Here is a 14,034-nt window from a genome sequence, read left to right as displayed (position 1 = left end):
CTATTTGCATGGTCGTACGCGCCATGTTTTCAAAATGCGTTACAAATAGCGAATAATCACGTGTGGGAGGTGGTGTAACAGGAAGTGCTCTTGGGGCCGCAGAACCGAATGCATTCGGTTGTCTAAAAAGCGAGTTTCTTGAAAAGCGCAGAACTTCGGGGTGCGCACACGGATTACGTCTGCATCGCCAAGCAGCAGCTGACAAAGACGACGCCGCGATGAGGCGTTGGAAACGCCTCCGTAGCTCACGCTGCCAGGACCGCATCAACGGAGTCAGTTGATTGACCCGAAGGGCGATGCGGAGCTTCGTGGCAGTATCCGCCAGTTCCTCTGACATACGTCGTCTGGGTGCACGTCCTTCAACTGAACAGTGTAGACGCCACTGCACCTTGAGCGCATCCCATGACTCTCGGTCAGATCTAGAAACAGAGGCGCCCTAAACTCGTGACAAACAAGAGCGCGAGCGCGCGTCATGTAGAACGCGCATGTCTAGACGCCAGGGTTTTACTGATGAGGAAGCAGGGAAGCGAATTTCAAGTATTACTGGTTTGTGATCGGAAATGTAAACAGGGGATGAAGGTAACGTTATCACATCAGACTGGGTGACATACTGAGCTAAACTGCTTGGCACATAGGCACGGTCTAACCTGCTTGACGACGCACCGCGTCGCCAGGTCCAGGCAAATAAAGAACCATGAAAAAGTTGATATGTATCTAGCAACGAAAAATGCTGGACGAGGCGACGCAACTCCCGTGCGTTCCAATCAGGGCGACCCCAGCCCGGGCCCTGCACATCTGCTCGCGTGTCTAAGACGCAGTTAAAATCCCCAACGAGCACCACGTGACGGCCGTCAAGGAAATACACGTCCAGGTCACGGAAAAAATCATTGGACTTAATGGCCTGCGCGGGTCCATATATGCACAAAATCCGTAACCTAAATGGGGATAGTACACAATCAAATGCCAATATTCGCCCAGTCCCATCATAAAAGACATGATGATCTCGCAAGAGAGCTCTGTTGAAAATAATAAAACCAACTCCGCTAGATCGTGATGTAGCGAAGGAGAAGAAACAGTCTAGGTTAAAAGTGCGTTTGAAAGTAAGGACATGTCCAATGGTGAAAAAATTTGTTTCTTGTAAACACAGTATGTCACACTGTTCTGCGCGGGCCACGCTGATAATTTCGGCTTGTTTTACAGGACTTCAGAACCCTTGTGCATTTAATGAAATAATCTTCAAGATGTCAGCCATAATTAATTAGATGTATCACCAAACTGACCTGGTCGTGTTGTTCAAGTCGGCGCCCCGGGAACAAGTCCAGGGGTTAAGCAGTCCACGCGTCACTTCTTCGACCCTCTCGAAGAAGGCCGAGGTTTCTTGGGCCGCTGTAACTCGGCACGGCGATCGGGGCCGCCGTCCGAGCCAGAGGCTGACGCATGAGCGCGCTTTACGTCTCGTGGGGCCGCCATTTCTATGTCGAGTTCATCCAGGCTTGGCGACAGTCCAACGCTGCTATCAACTCCGAGGCTGAAGCTGTTTTCTGATGAGGATGATGTCGGTAGCGGTAGGACGGCGGGATTGATTTCATCGACGCCGACAACCTCGGCAGCCGGGGGCCCACCCAGATGCAATGGCAACGCCGCTGTAGGAGATGCAACTGAGGCGGATGAAGCTGCAGCAGACTTCGTGGGTACATCGACTACAGCGATCGCAGGGTCAGGCGCTTTATCCGCGTTCAAAACTTTGCTGGGATCAGGAGAAGTGATGGTAGCAGCAGAAGTGGAGGCGCTTTCGGCCACAGCACGCGTGTCCTTCGCTGCTTGGGAGGCCAGCGAATATGGCGTGTTGCGATCCGCCACGTCACGGTCTTCTTTTTCAGTAGAGGAGGCCGGCGAACATGACGCGCTGGGACTTCTCGAGCTGCATGCCTCTTCTTTTTCATTTCTTGACGCTAGTTCTTGCGGTGTCAGTGCAATTTTTTTGGTTATGGCCTCACGCGCAGTCGCAACCGCAGCTGACGCCGGCGGTAAGGGTGGAAAGGCTCCAGTAGCAGCGTCTGAGTATGAACGCCGCACAGGGCACGCGACCGTGGGGTGACTATCCCCGCAACGCCGACAAGGACAGTCACACCCGTCGCTTTCGTGGCCATGGACGCCACAACGGCCACAGAACGCTGCGGTGCACTGTGCACGATAGTGGTCGCTGGAACCGCACCGACGACACACGCGTTGCAAGCCGCGGTAGTCAAATGTCACACGATGACCAGAGACTCGCAGATAATTTGGGACCGGGGTTGTGGCACTCATCTCCATACGCACGAAACGTGTGCCCGTGAGCACGCCACGTCGTCCGCTCATGAGACCAGCGCTGACAGACAGAACCTTGCCGTATGGTGATAGTGCCTGGACGAGGACTTCGTTCGGAACGAAGGACGGCAAAAAGAGGCAGGTTACGTTGGTTACCTGCGGGCCAACGGGAACGACGGGACAACGCTCGCCACCGATGACGAGGCAGCCAGCATCGACGATTAGAGTCATGGAAGCCGTGCTCTTGACAGTGACTTGGAAGTTCAGGCCTCCCATGTGCTGAACGCAGTAGACCTCAGAGAGGCCAACTATTGAGGCCGTCGCGTCGACGACGGTCTCGGGACCATTCCCCGTAGGGACAACAACATCGAAGACGTGGGCCTTCGAGGGAGTCCATGACGCTGTAGGCGCCATGGCGTGAGAGGTGGACGTCCCCGACGTGGAACACGCAGGGGCGTCGGTAGACACTTCTTCTTCTTCTGTGTTTAGAAAAAGTTTATTTCGACAAGAGACGATACGAATACTGAGTCATAATCACGGCACAATTCCACCCGGACGATAACATGTAAGAAACGAAACACATCGCGTTGTCAACGTAAGTAGTGTCCGAGTCATCACGCACCAACATATAAACACGTATACACCCACGGAAAGGCACAGTTACACATAAACTAAATGCCACATGTACAAAATGATTTTCAGTATATACAGTGTACACAATGGTTATATACAATGATGTGATAGAACACTTTACACAATTTTGAAGTGATGTGCACGAGATGTGTATATACAAAAATGATCATGTATACGAGAGGACACACACAAAGAAATCACGGGCACCTGCATTCTATGTGCATTAAATGAATAATTCTGATGGGCTGGCTACAAGAACCAGGCTGGACGAGAATTCAGCCATACGCGTCCATCAGCCACCGACAGGAAACGACATGACCACTGTCGAAGGAACTCTTCTTCTCCAAGGAAGAACAACTCTTCCGACAGAAACGACAGTAGCTCAGAGTAGAGCCTCCCCATAAGTGGAAACAGAGCCCGGTGACGACGTCCCATGGCAACTGCCTCGCACCGGTTACGCCATAGACAGAAGGCCCCCGCAGCAATTAAAAGTTGCGCGAAGCGGCCACGTGAGCAGCGACCAGATGTAATAAAGCGGTTAACTCCAAGGCCACGAAATCCAGTATGCACGGCCCTCCAAAATATCCTGGCAACGACGCATTGCAGCAGTACATGTTTATTGGATTCTTGAAGGGGGCAATTGGGACACTGCGAAGATGGGACAACGCCCCACCGCTCAAGCCTGTCCCGAGTTGGAAGCACTTGCCACCCTAGACGCCACATGAAGTCGCGTAGGTGGCCAGGCAAAAATGACGCCGTTATCGCATCCCACGACACATTATTGGAACGTGCGAGGCGCGCTGGGGGAACTAGAGGAAGCAGTAAGGCTGACATAGTATCTACTACGCGGTTTTGGAGAACGTCTACATCAGGACATACCTGTTGTATGTGGCGATAAAATGCCACGGACGTACAGTAAAATGCAGGTGCGTTTAACACTTGTGGGCCGCGATTTAAGTGTACGCCCGGTAACATGTAGCGAATTTTCGTGCCAAGGAAATAGCAAGCGAGTTCACGCGCTGGACACTGATCATGCTGTAATAGACGGAGCAGAAATCGCAGAGCAAGCAGCCGGCAGCGGACAGACACGGATGGGAAGGCGAACCCACCGCGAGAGCGTGGTTGCCCAAGCGCCGCACGACAGAGTAGTTTTGTACGGCCCGACCAGAAGAAGGCACCAAGAAGGGACTGCAAGGACCTAGTAACCCGTAATGGTGGCTGTACGACGTGACAAACGTACCACACTCGGCCGCAAAATACAGACTGCGCTAAGTACCTTCTTTCTGATAGGGGTAAATCGTAACCTTGAACATCTTCAATATTTCGCCTTACATCTTCAAGAATTGACAGCCACACAGAGTCTGATATGCCATTAGAGGTGTAGTCAAGGCCTAAAATGCGAAGAGAATTGCTCTTTTGAAGACGGAAAAGGGGACTTAGGCGTGTCTGTGGTGAACCAATGAACAAATAACGACATTTTGAAAAATTTAGCGCAGCACCTGAAATATTTCCGTACTCAGTGAAAATTCGAAGGCTACGGGTTAAGCTATCTTCATTCCTGAGATATAATGTGATGTCATCGGCGAAGGCTGTCACCTTCACAACACCGCTACCAGGCAGTGGGAGACCGCATACGTGAGGGTCTCTCACTATTGAGCGCAGAAATGGTTCAAGGCTGAGCACAAAAAGTACTGGGGATAGAGGGCACCCTTGGCGAACGCCACGAGTAACGGGAAACGGTGCACTTTCTCGACCATCAAGGAACAATGTACTTCGGATATTTGAATAGGTATTCCTAATAAGTTCAACAAAATTTGACGAGAAGCCGAACGAGGTCAGTACATTAAAAATGTAGTTATGTTCAAGGCGATCGAATGCCTTTTCTTGATCCAGTGAAACTAAGAGACCACGTGCCGACCTGGTCAGCGTGTATGTCATTATGTCACGAGTAACGAACGAAAGACTGTGTATCTCTCTGCCAGGGACTGAGCATGCCTGATGGTGTCCTATTAGGGAAGGCATCAGGCTTCTCAAGCGACGGGTGAGAACAGCTGTGAAGGTTTTGTAGTCAACGTTGAGAAGCGTGATTGGCCTCCATTCCTCTGGACGAACTGATGACGGATCGTGCTTAGGTATCAGCACAATACGACCGTCCCGAAAACTAAACGGGAAATCAAAGTTCTCAAAGCATTGGCTGATAACCGATACGAAAGTGGCACCAATATCTTCCCAGAACGTTAGATAAAACTCCACGGGTAATCCGTCCGGCCCTGGGGCCGAGCCACGCTTCATAGAAGATAATGCTGCTTTCACTTCCTCGGCTGATGGTCGTGCACAAAGACGGTTAGCTACCTCAGGTGGAACCTGAGGCAGCCCACTAAGCAAAGTGTGAAGTCCTTGAGAGCCAGAATCTATTTGCATGGTCGTACGCGCCATGTTTTCAAAATGCGTTACAAATAGCGAATAATCACGTGTGGGAGGTGGTGTAACAGGAAGTGCTCTTGGGGCCGCAGAACCGAATGCATTCGGTTGTCTAAAAAGCGAGTTTCTTGAAAAGCGCAGAACTTCGGGGTGCGCACACGGATTACGTCTGCATCGCCAAGCAGCAGCTGACAAAGACGACGCCGCGATGAGGCGTTGGAAACGCCTCCGTAGCTCACGCTGCCAGGACCGCATCAACGGAGTCAGTTGATTGACCCGAAGGGCGATGCGGAGCTTCGTGGCAGTATCCGCCAGTTCCTCTGACATACGTCGTCTGGGTGCACGTCCTTCAACTGAACAGTGTAGACGCCACTGCACCTTGAGCGCATCCCATGACTCTCGGTCAGATCTAGAAACAGAGGCGCCCTAAACTCGTGACAAACAAGAGCGCGAGCGCGCGTCATGTAGAACGCGCATGTCTAGACGCCAGGGTTTTACTGATGAGGAAGCAGGGAAGCGAATTTCAAGTATTACTGGTTTGTGATCGGAAATGTAAACAGGGGATGAAGGTAACGTTATCACATCAGACTGGGTGACATACTGAGCTAAACTGCTTGGCACATAGGCACGGTCTAACCTGCTTGACGACGCACCGCGTCGCCAGGTCCAGGCAAATAAAGAACCATGAAAAAGTTGATATGTATCTAGCAACGAAAAATGCTGGACGAGGCGACGCAACTCCCGTGCGTTCCAATCAGGGCGACCCCAGCCCGGGCCCTGCACATCTGCTCGCGTGTCTAAGACGCAGTTAAAATCCCCAACGAGCACCACGTGACGGCCGTCAAGGAAATACACGTCCAGGTCACGGAAAAAATCATTGGACTTAATGGCCTGCGCGGGTCCATATATGCACAAAATCCGTAACCTAAATGGGGATAGTACACAATCAAATGCCAATATTCGCCCAGTCCCATCATAAAAGACATGATGATCTCGCAAGAGAGCTCTGTTGAAAATAATAAAACCAACTCCGCTAGATCGTGATGTAGCGAAGGAGAAGAAACAGTCTAGGTTAAAAGTGCGTTTGAAAGTAAGGACATGTCCAATGGTGAAAAAATTTGTTTCTTGTAAACACAGTATGTCACACTGTTCTGCGCGGGCCACGCTGATAATTTCGGCTTGTTTTACAGGACTTCAGAACCCTTGTGCATTTAATGAAATAATCTTCAAGATGTCAGCCATAATTAATTAGATGTATCACCAAACTGACCTGGTCGTGTTGTTCAAGTCGGCGCCCCGGGAACAAGTCCAGGGGTTAAGCAGTCCACGCGTCACTTCTTCGACCCTCTCGAAGAAGGCCGAGGTTTCTTGGGCCTCTGTAACTCGGCACGGCGATCGGGGCCGCCGTCCGAGCCAGAGGCTGACGCATGAGCGCGCTTTACGTCTCGTGGGGCCGCCATTTCTATGTCGAGTTCATCCAGGCTTGGCGACAGTCCAACGCTGCTATCAACTCCGAGGCTGAAGCTGTTTTCTGATGAGGATGATGTCGGTAGCGGTAGGACGGCGGGATTGATTTCATCGACGCCGACAACCTCGGCAGCCGGGGGCCCACCCAGATGCAATGGCAACGCCGCTGTAGGAGATGCAACTGAGGCGGATGAAGCTGCAGCAGACTTCGTGGGTACATCGACTACAGCGATCGCAGGGTCAGGCGCTTTATCCGCGTTCAAAACTTTGCTGGGATCAGGAGAAGTGATGGTAGCAGCAGAAGTGGAGGCGCTTTCGGCCACAGCACGCGTGTCCTTCGCTGCTTGGGAGGCCAGCGAACATGGCGTGTTGCGATCCGCCACGTCACGGTCTTCTTTTTCAGTAGAGGAGGCCGGCGAACATGACGCGCTGGGACTTCTCGAGCTGCATGCCTCTTCTTTTTCATTTCTTGACGCTAGTTCTTGCGGTGTCAGTGCAATTTTTTTGGTTATGGCCTCACGCGCAGTCGCAACCGCAGCTGACGCCGGCGGTAAGGGTGGAAAGGCTCCAGTAGCAGCGTCTGAGTATGAACGCCGCACAGGGCACGCGACCGTGGGGTGACTATCCCCGCAACGCCGACAAGGACGGTCACACCCGTCGCTTTCGTGGCCATGGACGCCACAACGGCCACAGAACGCTGCGGTGCACTGTGCACGATAGTGGTCGCTGGAACCGCACCGACGACACACGCGTTGCAAGCCGCGGTAGTCAAATGTCACACGATGACCAGAGACTCGCAGATAATTTGGGACCGGGGTTGTGGCACTCATCTCCATACGCACGAAACGTGTGCCCGTGAGCACGCCACGTCGTCCGCTCATGAGACCAGCGCTGACAGACAGAACCTTGCCGTATGGTGATAGTGCCTGGACGAGGACTTCGTTCGGAACGAAGGACGGCAAAAAGAGGCAGGTTACGTTGGTTACCTGCGGGCCAACGGGAACGACGGGACAACGCTCGCCACCGATGACGAGGCAGCCAGCATCGACGATTAGAGTCATGGAAGCCGTGCTCTTGACAGTGACTTGGAAGTTCAGGCCTCCCATGTGCTGAACGCAGTAGACCTCAGAGAGGCCAACTATTGAGGCCGTCGCGTCGACGACGGTCTCGGGACCATTCCCCGTAGGGACAACAACATCGAAGACGTGGGCCTTCGAGGGAGTCCATGACGCTGTAGGCGCCATGGCGTGAGAGGTGGACGTCCCCGACGTGGAACACGCAGGGGCGTCGGTAGACACTTCTTCTTCTTCTGTGTTTAGAAAAAGTTTATTTCGACAAGAGACGATACGAATACTGAGTCATAATCACGGCACAATTCCACCCGGACGATAACATGTAAGAAACGAAACACATCGCGTTGTCAACGTAAGTAGTGTCCGAGTCATCACGCACCAACATATAAACACGTATACACCCACGGAAAGGCACAGTTACACATAAACTAAATGCCACATGTACAAAATGATTTTCAGTATATACAGTGTACACAATGGTTATATACAATGATGTGATAGAACACTTTACACAATTTTGAAGTGATGTGCACGAGATGTGTATATACAAAAATGATCATGTATACGAGAGGACACACACAAAGAAATCACGGGCACCTGCATTCTATGTGCATTAAATGAATAATTCTGATGGGCTGGCTACAAGAACCAGGCTGGACGAGAATTCAGCCATACGCGTCCATCAGCCACCGACAGGAAACGACATGACCACTGTCGAAGGAACTCTTCTTCTCCAAGGAAGAACAACTCTTCCGACAGAAACGACAGTAGCTCAGAGTAGAGCCTCCCCATAAGTGGAAACAGAGCCCGGTGACGACGTCCCATGGCAACTGCCTCGCACCGGTTACGCCATAGACAGAAGGCCCCCGCAGCAATTAAAAGTTGCGCGAAGCGGCCACGTGAGCAGCGACCAGATGTAATAAAGCGGTTAACTCCAAGGCCACGAAATCCAGTATGCACGGCCCTCCAAAATATCCTGGCAACGACGCATTGCAGCAGTACATGTTTATTGGATTCTTGAAGGGGGCAATTGGGACACTGCGAAGATGGGACAACGCCCCACCGCTCAAGCCTGTCCCGAGTTGGAAGCACTTGCCACCCTAGACGCCACATGAAGTCGCGTAGGTGGCCAGGCAAAAATGACGCCGTTATCGCATCCCACGACACATTATTGGAACGTGCGAGGCGCGCTGGGGGAACTAGAGGAAGCAGTAAGGCTGACATAGTATCTACTACGCGGTTTTGGAGAACGTCTACATCAGGACATACCTGTTGTATGTGGCGATAAAATGCCACGGACGTACAGTAAAATGCAGGTGCGTTTAACACTTGTGGGCCGCGATTTAAGTGTACGCCCGGTAACATGTAGCGAATTTTCGTGCCAAGGAAATAGCAAGCGAGTTCACGCGCTGGACACTGATCATGCTGTAATAGACGGAGCAGAAATCGCAGAGCAAGCAGCCGGCAGCGGACAGACACGGATGGGAAGGCGAACCCACCGCGAGAGCGTGGTTGCCCAAGCGCCGCACGACAGAGTAGTTTTGTACGGCCCGACCAGAAGAAGGCACCAAGAAGGGACTGCAAGGACCTAGTAACCCGTAATGGTGGCTGTACGACGTGACAAACGTACCACACTCGGCCGCAAAATACAGACTGCGCTAAGTACCTTCTTTCTGATAGGGGTAAATCGTAACCTTGAACATCTTCAATATTTCGCCTTACATCTTCATGAATTGACAGCCACACAGAGTCTGATATGCCATTAGAGGTGTAGTCAAGGCCTAAAATGCGAAGAGAATTGCTCTTTTGAAGACGGAAAAGGGGACTTAGGCGTGTCTGTGGTGAACCAATGAACAAATAACGACATTTTGAAAAATTTAGCGCAGCACCTGAAATATTTCCGTACTCAGTGAAAATTCGAAGGCTACGGGTTAAGCTATCTTCATTCCTGAGATATAATGTGATGTCATCGGCGAAGGCTGTCACCTTCACAACACCGCTACCAGGCAGTGGGAGACCGCATACGTAAGGGTCTCTCACTATTGAGCGCAGAAATGGTTCAAGGCTGAGCACAAAAAGTACTGGGGATAGAGGGCACCCTTGGCGAACGCCACGAGTAACGGGAAACGGTGCACTTTCTCGACCATCAAGGAACAATGTACTTCGGATATTTGAATAGGTATTCCTAATAAGTTCAACAAAATTTGACGAGAAGCCGAACGAGGTCAGTACATTAAAAATGTAGTTATGTTCAAGGCGATCGAATGCCTTTTCTTGATCCAGTGAAACTAAGAGACCACGTGCCGACCTGGTCAGCGTGTATGTCATTATGTCACGAGTAACGAACGAAAGACTGTGTATCTCTCTGCCAGGGACTGAGCATGCCTGATGGTGTCCTATTAGGGAAGGCATCAGGCTTCTCAAGCGACGGGTGAGAACAGCTGTGAAGGTTTTGTAGTCAACGTTGAGAAGCGTGATTGGCCTCCATTCCTCTGGACGAACTGATGACGGATCGTGCTTAGGTATCAGCACAATACGACCGTCCCGAAAACTAAACGGGAAATCAAAGTTCTCAAAGCATTGGCTGATAACCGATACGAAAGTGGCACCAATATCTTCCCAGAACGTTAGATAAAACTCCACGGGTAATCCGTCCGGCCCTGGGGCCGAGCCACGCTTCATAGAAGATAATGCTGCTTTCACTTCCTCGGCTGATGGTCGTGCACAAAGACGGTTAGCTACCTCAGGTGGAACCTGAGGCAGCCCACTAAGCAAAGTGTGAAGTCCTTGAGAGCCAGAATCTATTTGCATGGTCGTACGCGCCATGTTTTCAAAATGCGTTACAAATAGCGAATAATCACGTGTGGGAGGTGGTGTAACAGGAAGTGCTCTTGGGGCCGCAGAACCGAATGCATTCGGTTGTCTAAAAAGCGAGTTTCTTGAAAAGCGCAGAACTTCGGGGTGCGCACACGGATTACGTCTGCATCGCCAAGCAGCAGCTGACAAAGACGACGCCGCGATGAGGCGTTGGAAACGCCTCCGTAGCTCACGCTGCCAGGACCGCATCAACGGAGTCAGTTGATTGACCCGAAGGGCGATGCGGAGCTTCGTGGCAGTATCCGCCAGTTCCTCTGACATACGTCGTCTGGGTGCACGTCCTTCAACTGAACAGTGTAGACGCCACTGCACCTTGAGCGCATCCCATGACTCTCGGTCAGATCTAGAAACAGAGGCGCCCTAAACTCGTGACAAACAAGAGCGCGAGCGCGCGTCATGTAGAACGCGCATGTCTAGACGCCAGGGTTTTACTGATGAGGAAGCAGGGAAGCGAATTTCAAGTATTACTGGTTTGTGATCGGAAATGTAAACAGGGGATGAAGGTAACGTTATCACATCAGACTGGGTGACATACTGAGCTAAACTGCTTGGCACATAGGCACGGTCTAACCTGCTTGACGACGCACCGCGTCGCCAGGTCCAGGCAAATAAAGAACCATGAAAAAGTTGATATGTATCTAGCAACGAAAAATGCTGGACGAGGCGACGCAACTCCCGTGCGTTCCAATCAGGGCGACCCCAGCCCGGGCCCTGCACATCTGCTCGCGTGTCTAAGACGCAGTTAAAATCCCCAACGAGCACCACGTGACGGCCGTCAAGGAAATACACGTCCAGGTCACGGAAGAAATCATTGGACTTAATGGCCTGCGCGGGTCCATATATGCACAAAATCCGTAACCTAAATGAGGATAGTACACAATCAAATGCCAATATTCGCCCAGTCCCATCATAAAAGACATGATGATCTCGCAAGAGAGCTCTGTTGAGAATAATAATACCAACTCCGCTAGATCGTGATGTAGCGAAGGAGAAGAAACAGTCTAGGTTAAAAGTGCGTTTGAAAGTAAGGACATGTCCAATGGTGAAAAAATTTGTTTCTTGTAAACACAGTATGTCACACTGTTTTGCGTGGGCCACGCTGATAATTTCGGCTTGTTTTACAGGACTTCAGAACCCTTGTGCATTTAATGAAATAATCTTCAAGATGTCAGCCATAATTATTTAGATGTATCACCAAACTGACCTGGTCGTGTTGTTCAAGTCGGCGCCCCGGGAACAAGTCCAGGGGTTAAGCAGTCCACGCGTCACTTCTTCGACCCTCTCGAAGAAGGCCGAGGTTTTTTGGGCCGCTGTAACTCGGCACGGCGATCGGGGCCGCCGTCCGAGCCAGAGGCTGACGCATGAGCGCGCTTTACGTCTCGTGGGGCCGCCATTTCTATGTCGAGTTCATCCAGGCTTGGCGACAGTCCAACGCTGCTATCAACTCCGAGGCTGAAGCTGTTTTCTGATGAGGATGATGTCGGTAGCGGTAGGACGGCGGGATTGATTTCATCGACGCCGACAACCTCGGCAGCCGGGGGCCCACCCAGATGCAATGGCAACGCCGCTGTAGGAGATGCAACTGAGGCGGATGAAGCTGCAGCAGACTTCGTGGGTACATCGACTACAGCGATCGCAGGGTCAGGCGCTTTATCCGCGTTCAAAACTTTGCTGGGATCAGGAGAAGTGATGGTAGCAGCAGAAGTGGAGGCGCTTTCGGCCACAGCACGCGTGTCCTTCGCTGCTTGGGAGGCCAGCGAACATGGCGTGTTGCGATCCGCCACGTCACGGTCTTCTTTTTCAGTAGAGGAGGCCGGCGAACATGACGCGCTGGGACTTCTCGAGCTGCATGCCTCTTCTTTTTCATTTCTTGACGCTAGTTCTTGCGGTGTCAGTGCAATTTTTTTGGTTATGGCCTCACGCGCAGTCGCAACCGCAGCTGACGCCGGCGGTAAGGGTGGAAAGGCTCCAGTAGCAGCGTCTGAGTATGAACGCCGCACAGGGCACGCGACCGTGGGGTGACTATCCCCGCAACGCCGACAAGGACGGTCACACCCGTCGCTTTCGTGGCCATGGACGCCACAACGGCCACAGAACGCTGCGGTGCACTGTGCACGATAGTGGTCGCTGGAACCGCACCGACGACACACGCGTTGCAAGCCGCGGTAGTCAAATGTCACACGATGACCAGAGACTCGCAGATAATTCGGGACCGGGGTTGTGGCACTCATCTCCATACGCACGAAACGTGTGCCCGTGAGCACGCCACGTCGTCCGCTCATGAGACCGGCATTGACAGACAGAACCTTGCCGTATGGTGATAGTGCCTCGACGAGGACTTCGTTCGGAACGAAGGACGGCAAAAAGAGGCAGGTTACGTTGGTTACCTGCGGGCCAACGGGAACGACGGGACAACGCTCGCCACCGATGACGAGGCAGCCAGCATCGACGATTAGAGTCATGGAAGCCATGCTCTTGACGGTGACTTGGAAGTTGAGGCCTCCCATGTGCTGAACGCAGTAGACCTCAGAGAGGCCAACTATTGAGGCCGTCGCGTCGACGACGGTCTCGGGACCATTCCCCGTAGGGACAACAACATCGAAGACGTGGGCCTTCGAGGGAGTCCATGACGCCGTAGGCGCCATGGCGTGAGAGGTGGACGTCCCCGACGTGGAACACGCAGGGGCGTCGGTAGACACTTCTTCTTCTTCTGTGGAACAGACCGTTATCCCTGCGGTTAGAGCCGAACTTTACTAATGCCAACGTAGTAGTCCATAGTTTCAGCTCTACTAGTTGCGCAGGGTGGCTCTGAAACGTTTTTTATCTTAGCAGCAAAAACTTAAAATAGGTATGCATTTTTGAAAATGGTGAGTTTGTAACCCTAAAGATGCACCGAGGTTTATTTCAAAAATTGAGAACAGGTAAGCTACGTATGATATAAACCTCATTGTCATGCCTATATACTACGGGAAATGCCGCCGTGATCCGTGACATCTATCATTGACATAATCATCATCATCAGCCTATTTTTATGTCCAGGGCAGGACAAAGGCCTCTCCCTGAAAGTTCCAATTACACTTGCGCCTGGGAATTTGCTAGTTTTACCACCCCACCTAATTTTCTGCCGTACTCGACTGCATTTGACTCAGTACAGATACCAGTAGTCATAGAGGAATTGCGTATATTTTATCTCTGCTGTAGCTTCACTTTTTAACACATGTGCACGTGTAGGCATACCTGAGCAGCTTGTGAAATA

General features: G+C 51.7%; 2 protein-coding genes and 1 long non-coding RNA gene across 8 annotated transcripts in view; 1 reads left to right on the top strand and 2 right to left on the bottom strand.

Annotated features, from left to right (window-relative positions):
* The window catches only part of LOC135920736 (adhesion G protein-coupled receptor E2-like), a 565,456-nt gene that overhangs the window by 58,016 nt on the left and 493,406 nt on the right, over window positions 1-14,034 (bottom strand). The gene's annotated exons all lie outside the window — the stretch shown is intronic.
* The window catches only part of LOC139061009 (uncharacterized), a 102,227-nt gene that overhangs the window by 48,048 nt on the left and 40,145 nt on the right, over window positions 1-14,034 (top strand). The gene's annotated exons all lie outside the window — the stretch shown is intronic.
* Window positions 1,887-13,440, bottom strand: LOC135920737 (uncharacterized). 3 transcript variants are annotated; one of them, XR_011515140.1, is made up of 3 exons: window positions 11,983-13,440; window positions 6,632-8,137; window positions 1,887-5,770 (listed from the first exon to the last, which is right to left on the bottom strand). XR_011515140.1 is itself a non-coding variant. In XM_070540402.1 (2 exons), exon 2 carries the CDS (start codon window positions 8,070-8,072, stop codon window positions 6,693-6,695), a length of 1,380 nt encoding a protein of 459 aa, XP_070396503.1. In that variant the 5' UTR covers window positions 8,073-8,137; window positions 11,983-13,440; the 3' UTR covers window positions 6,350-6,692. The 3 variants fall into 3 exon arrangements, 1 of the variants encoding a protein (XP_070396503.1); XM_070540402.1 differs by lacking the exon at window positions 1,887-5,770 and having other exon boundaries at window positions 6,350-8,137; XR_011515139.1 differs by lacking the exons at window positions 1,887-5,770; window positions 6,632-8,137 and adding an exon at window positions 8,171-11,121.

The sequence above is a fragment of the Dermacentor albipictus genome, chromosome 6 (genome assembly GCF_038994185.2).
Source record: "Dermacentor albipictus isolate Rhodes 1998 colony chromosome 6, USDA_Dalb.pri_finalv2, whole genome shotgun sequence".
Classification (NCBI taxonomy): Eukaryota; Metazoa; Arthropoda; class Arachnida; order Ixodida; family Ixodidae; genus Dermacentor; species Dermacentor albipictus.
The sequence above is the reverse complement of the archived record's forward strand: the minus strand, read 5'-3'. Positions and strand labels throughout refer to the sequence as shown.

Coding starts and splice junctions, on each gene's coding strand:
- LOC135920737 (XM_070540402.1), bottom strand. CDS start 8,072: ATGGCGCCTACAGCGTCATGGACTCCCTCGAAGGCCCACGTCTTCGAT.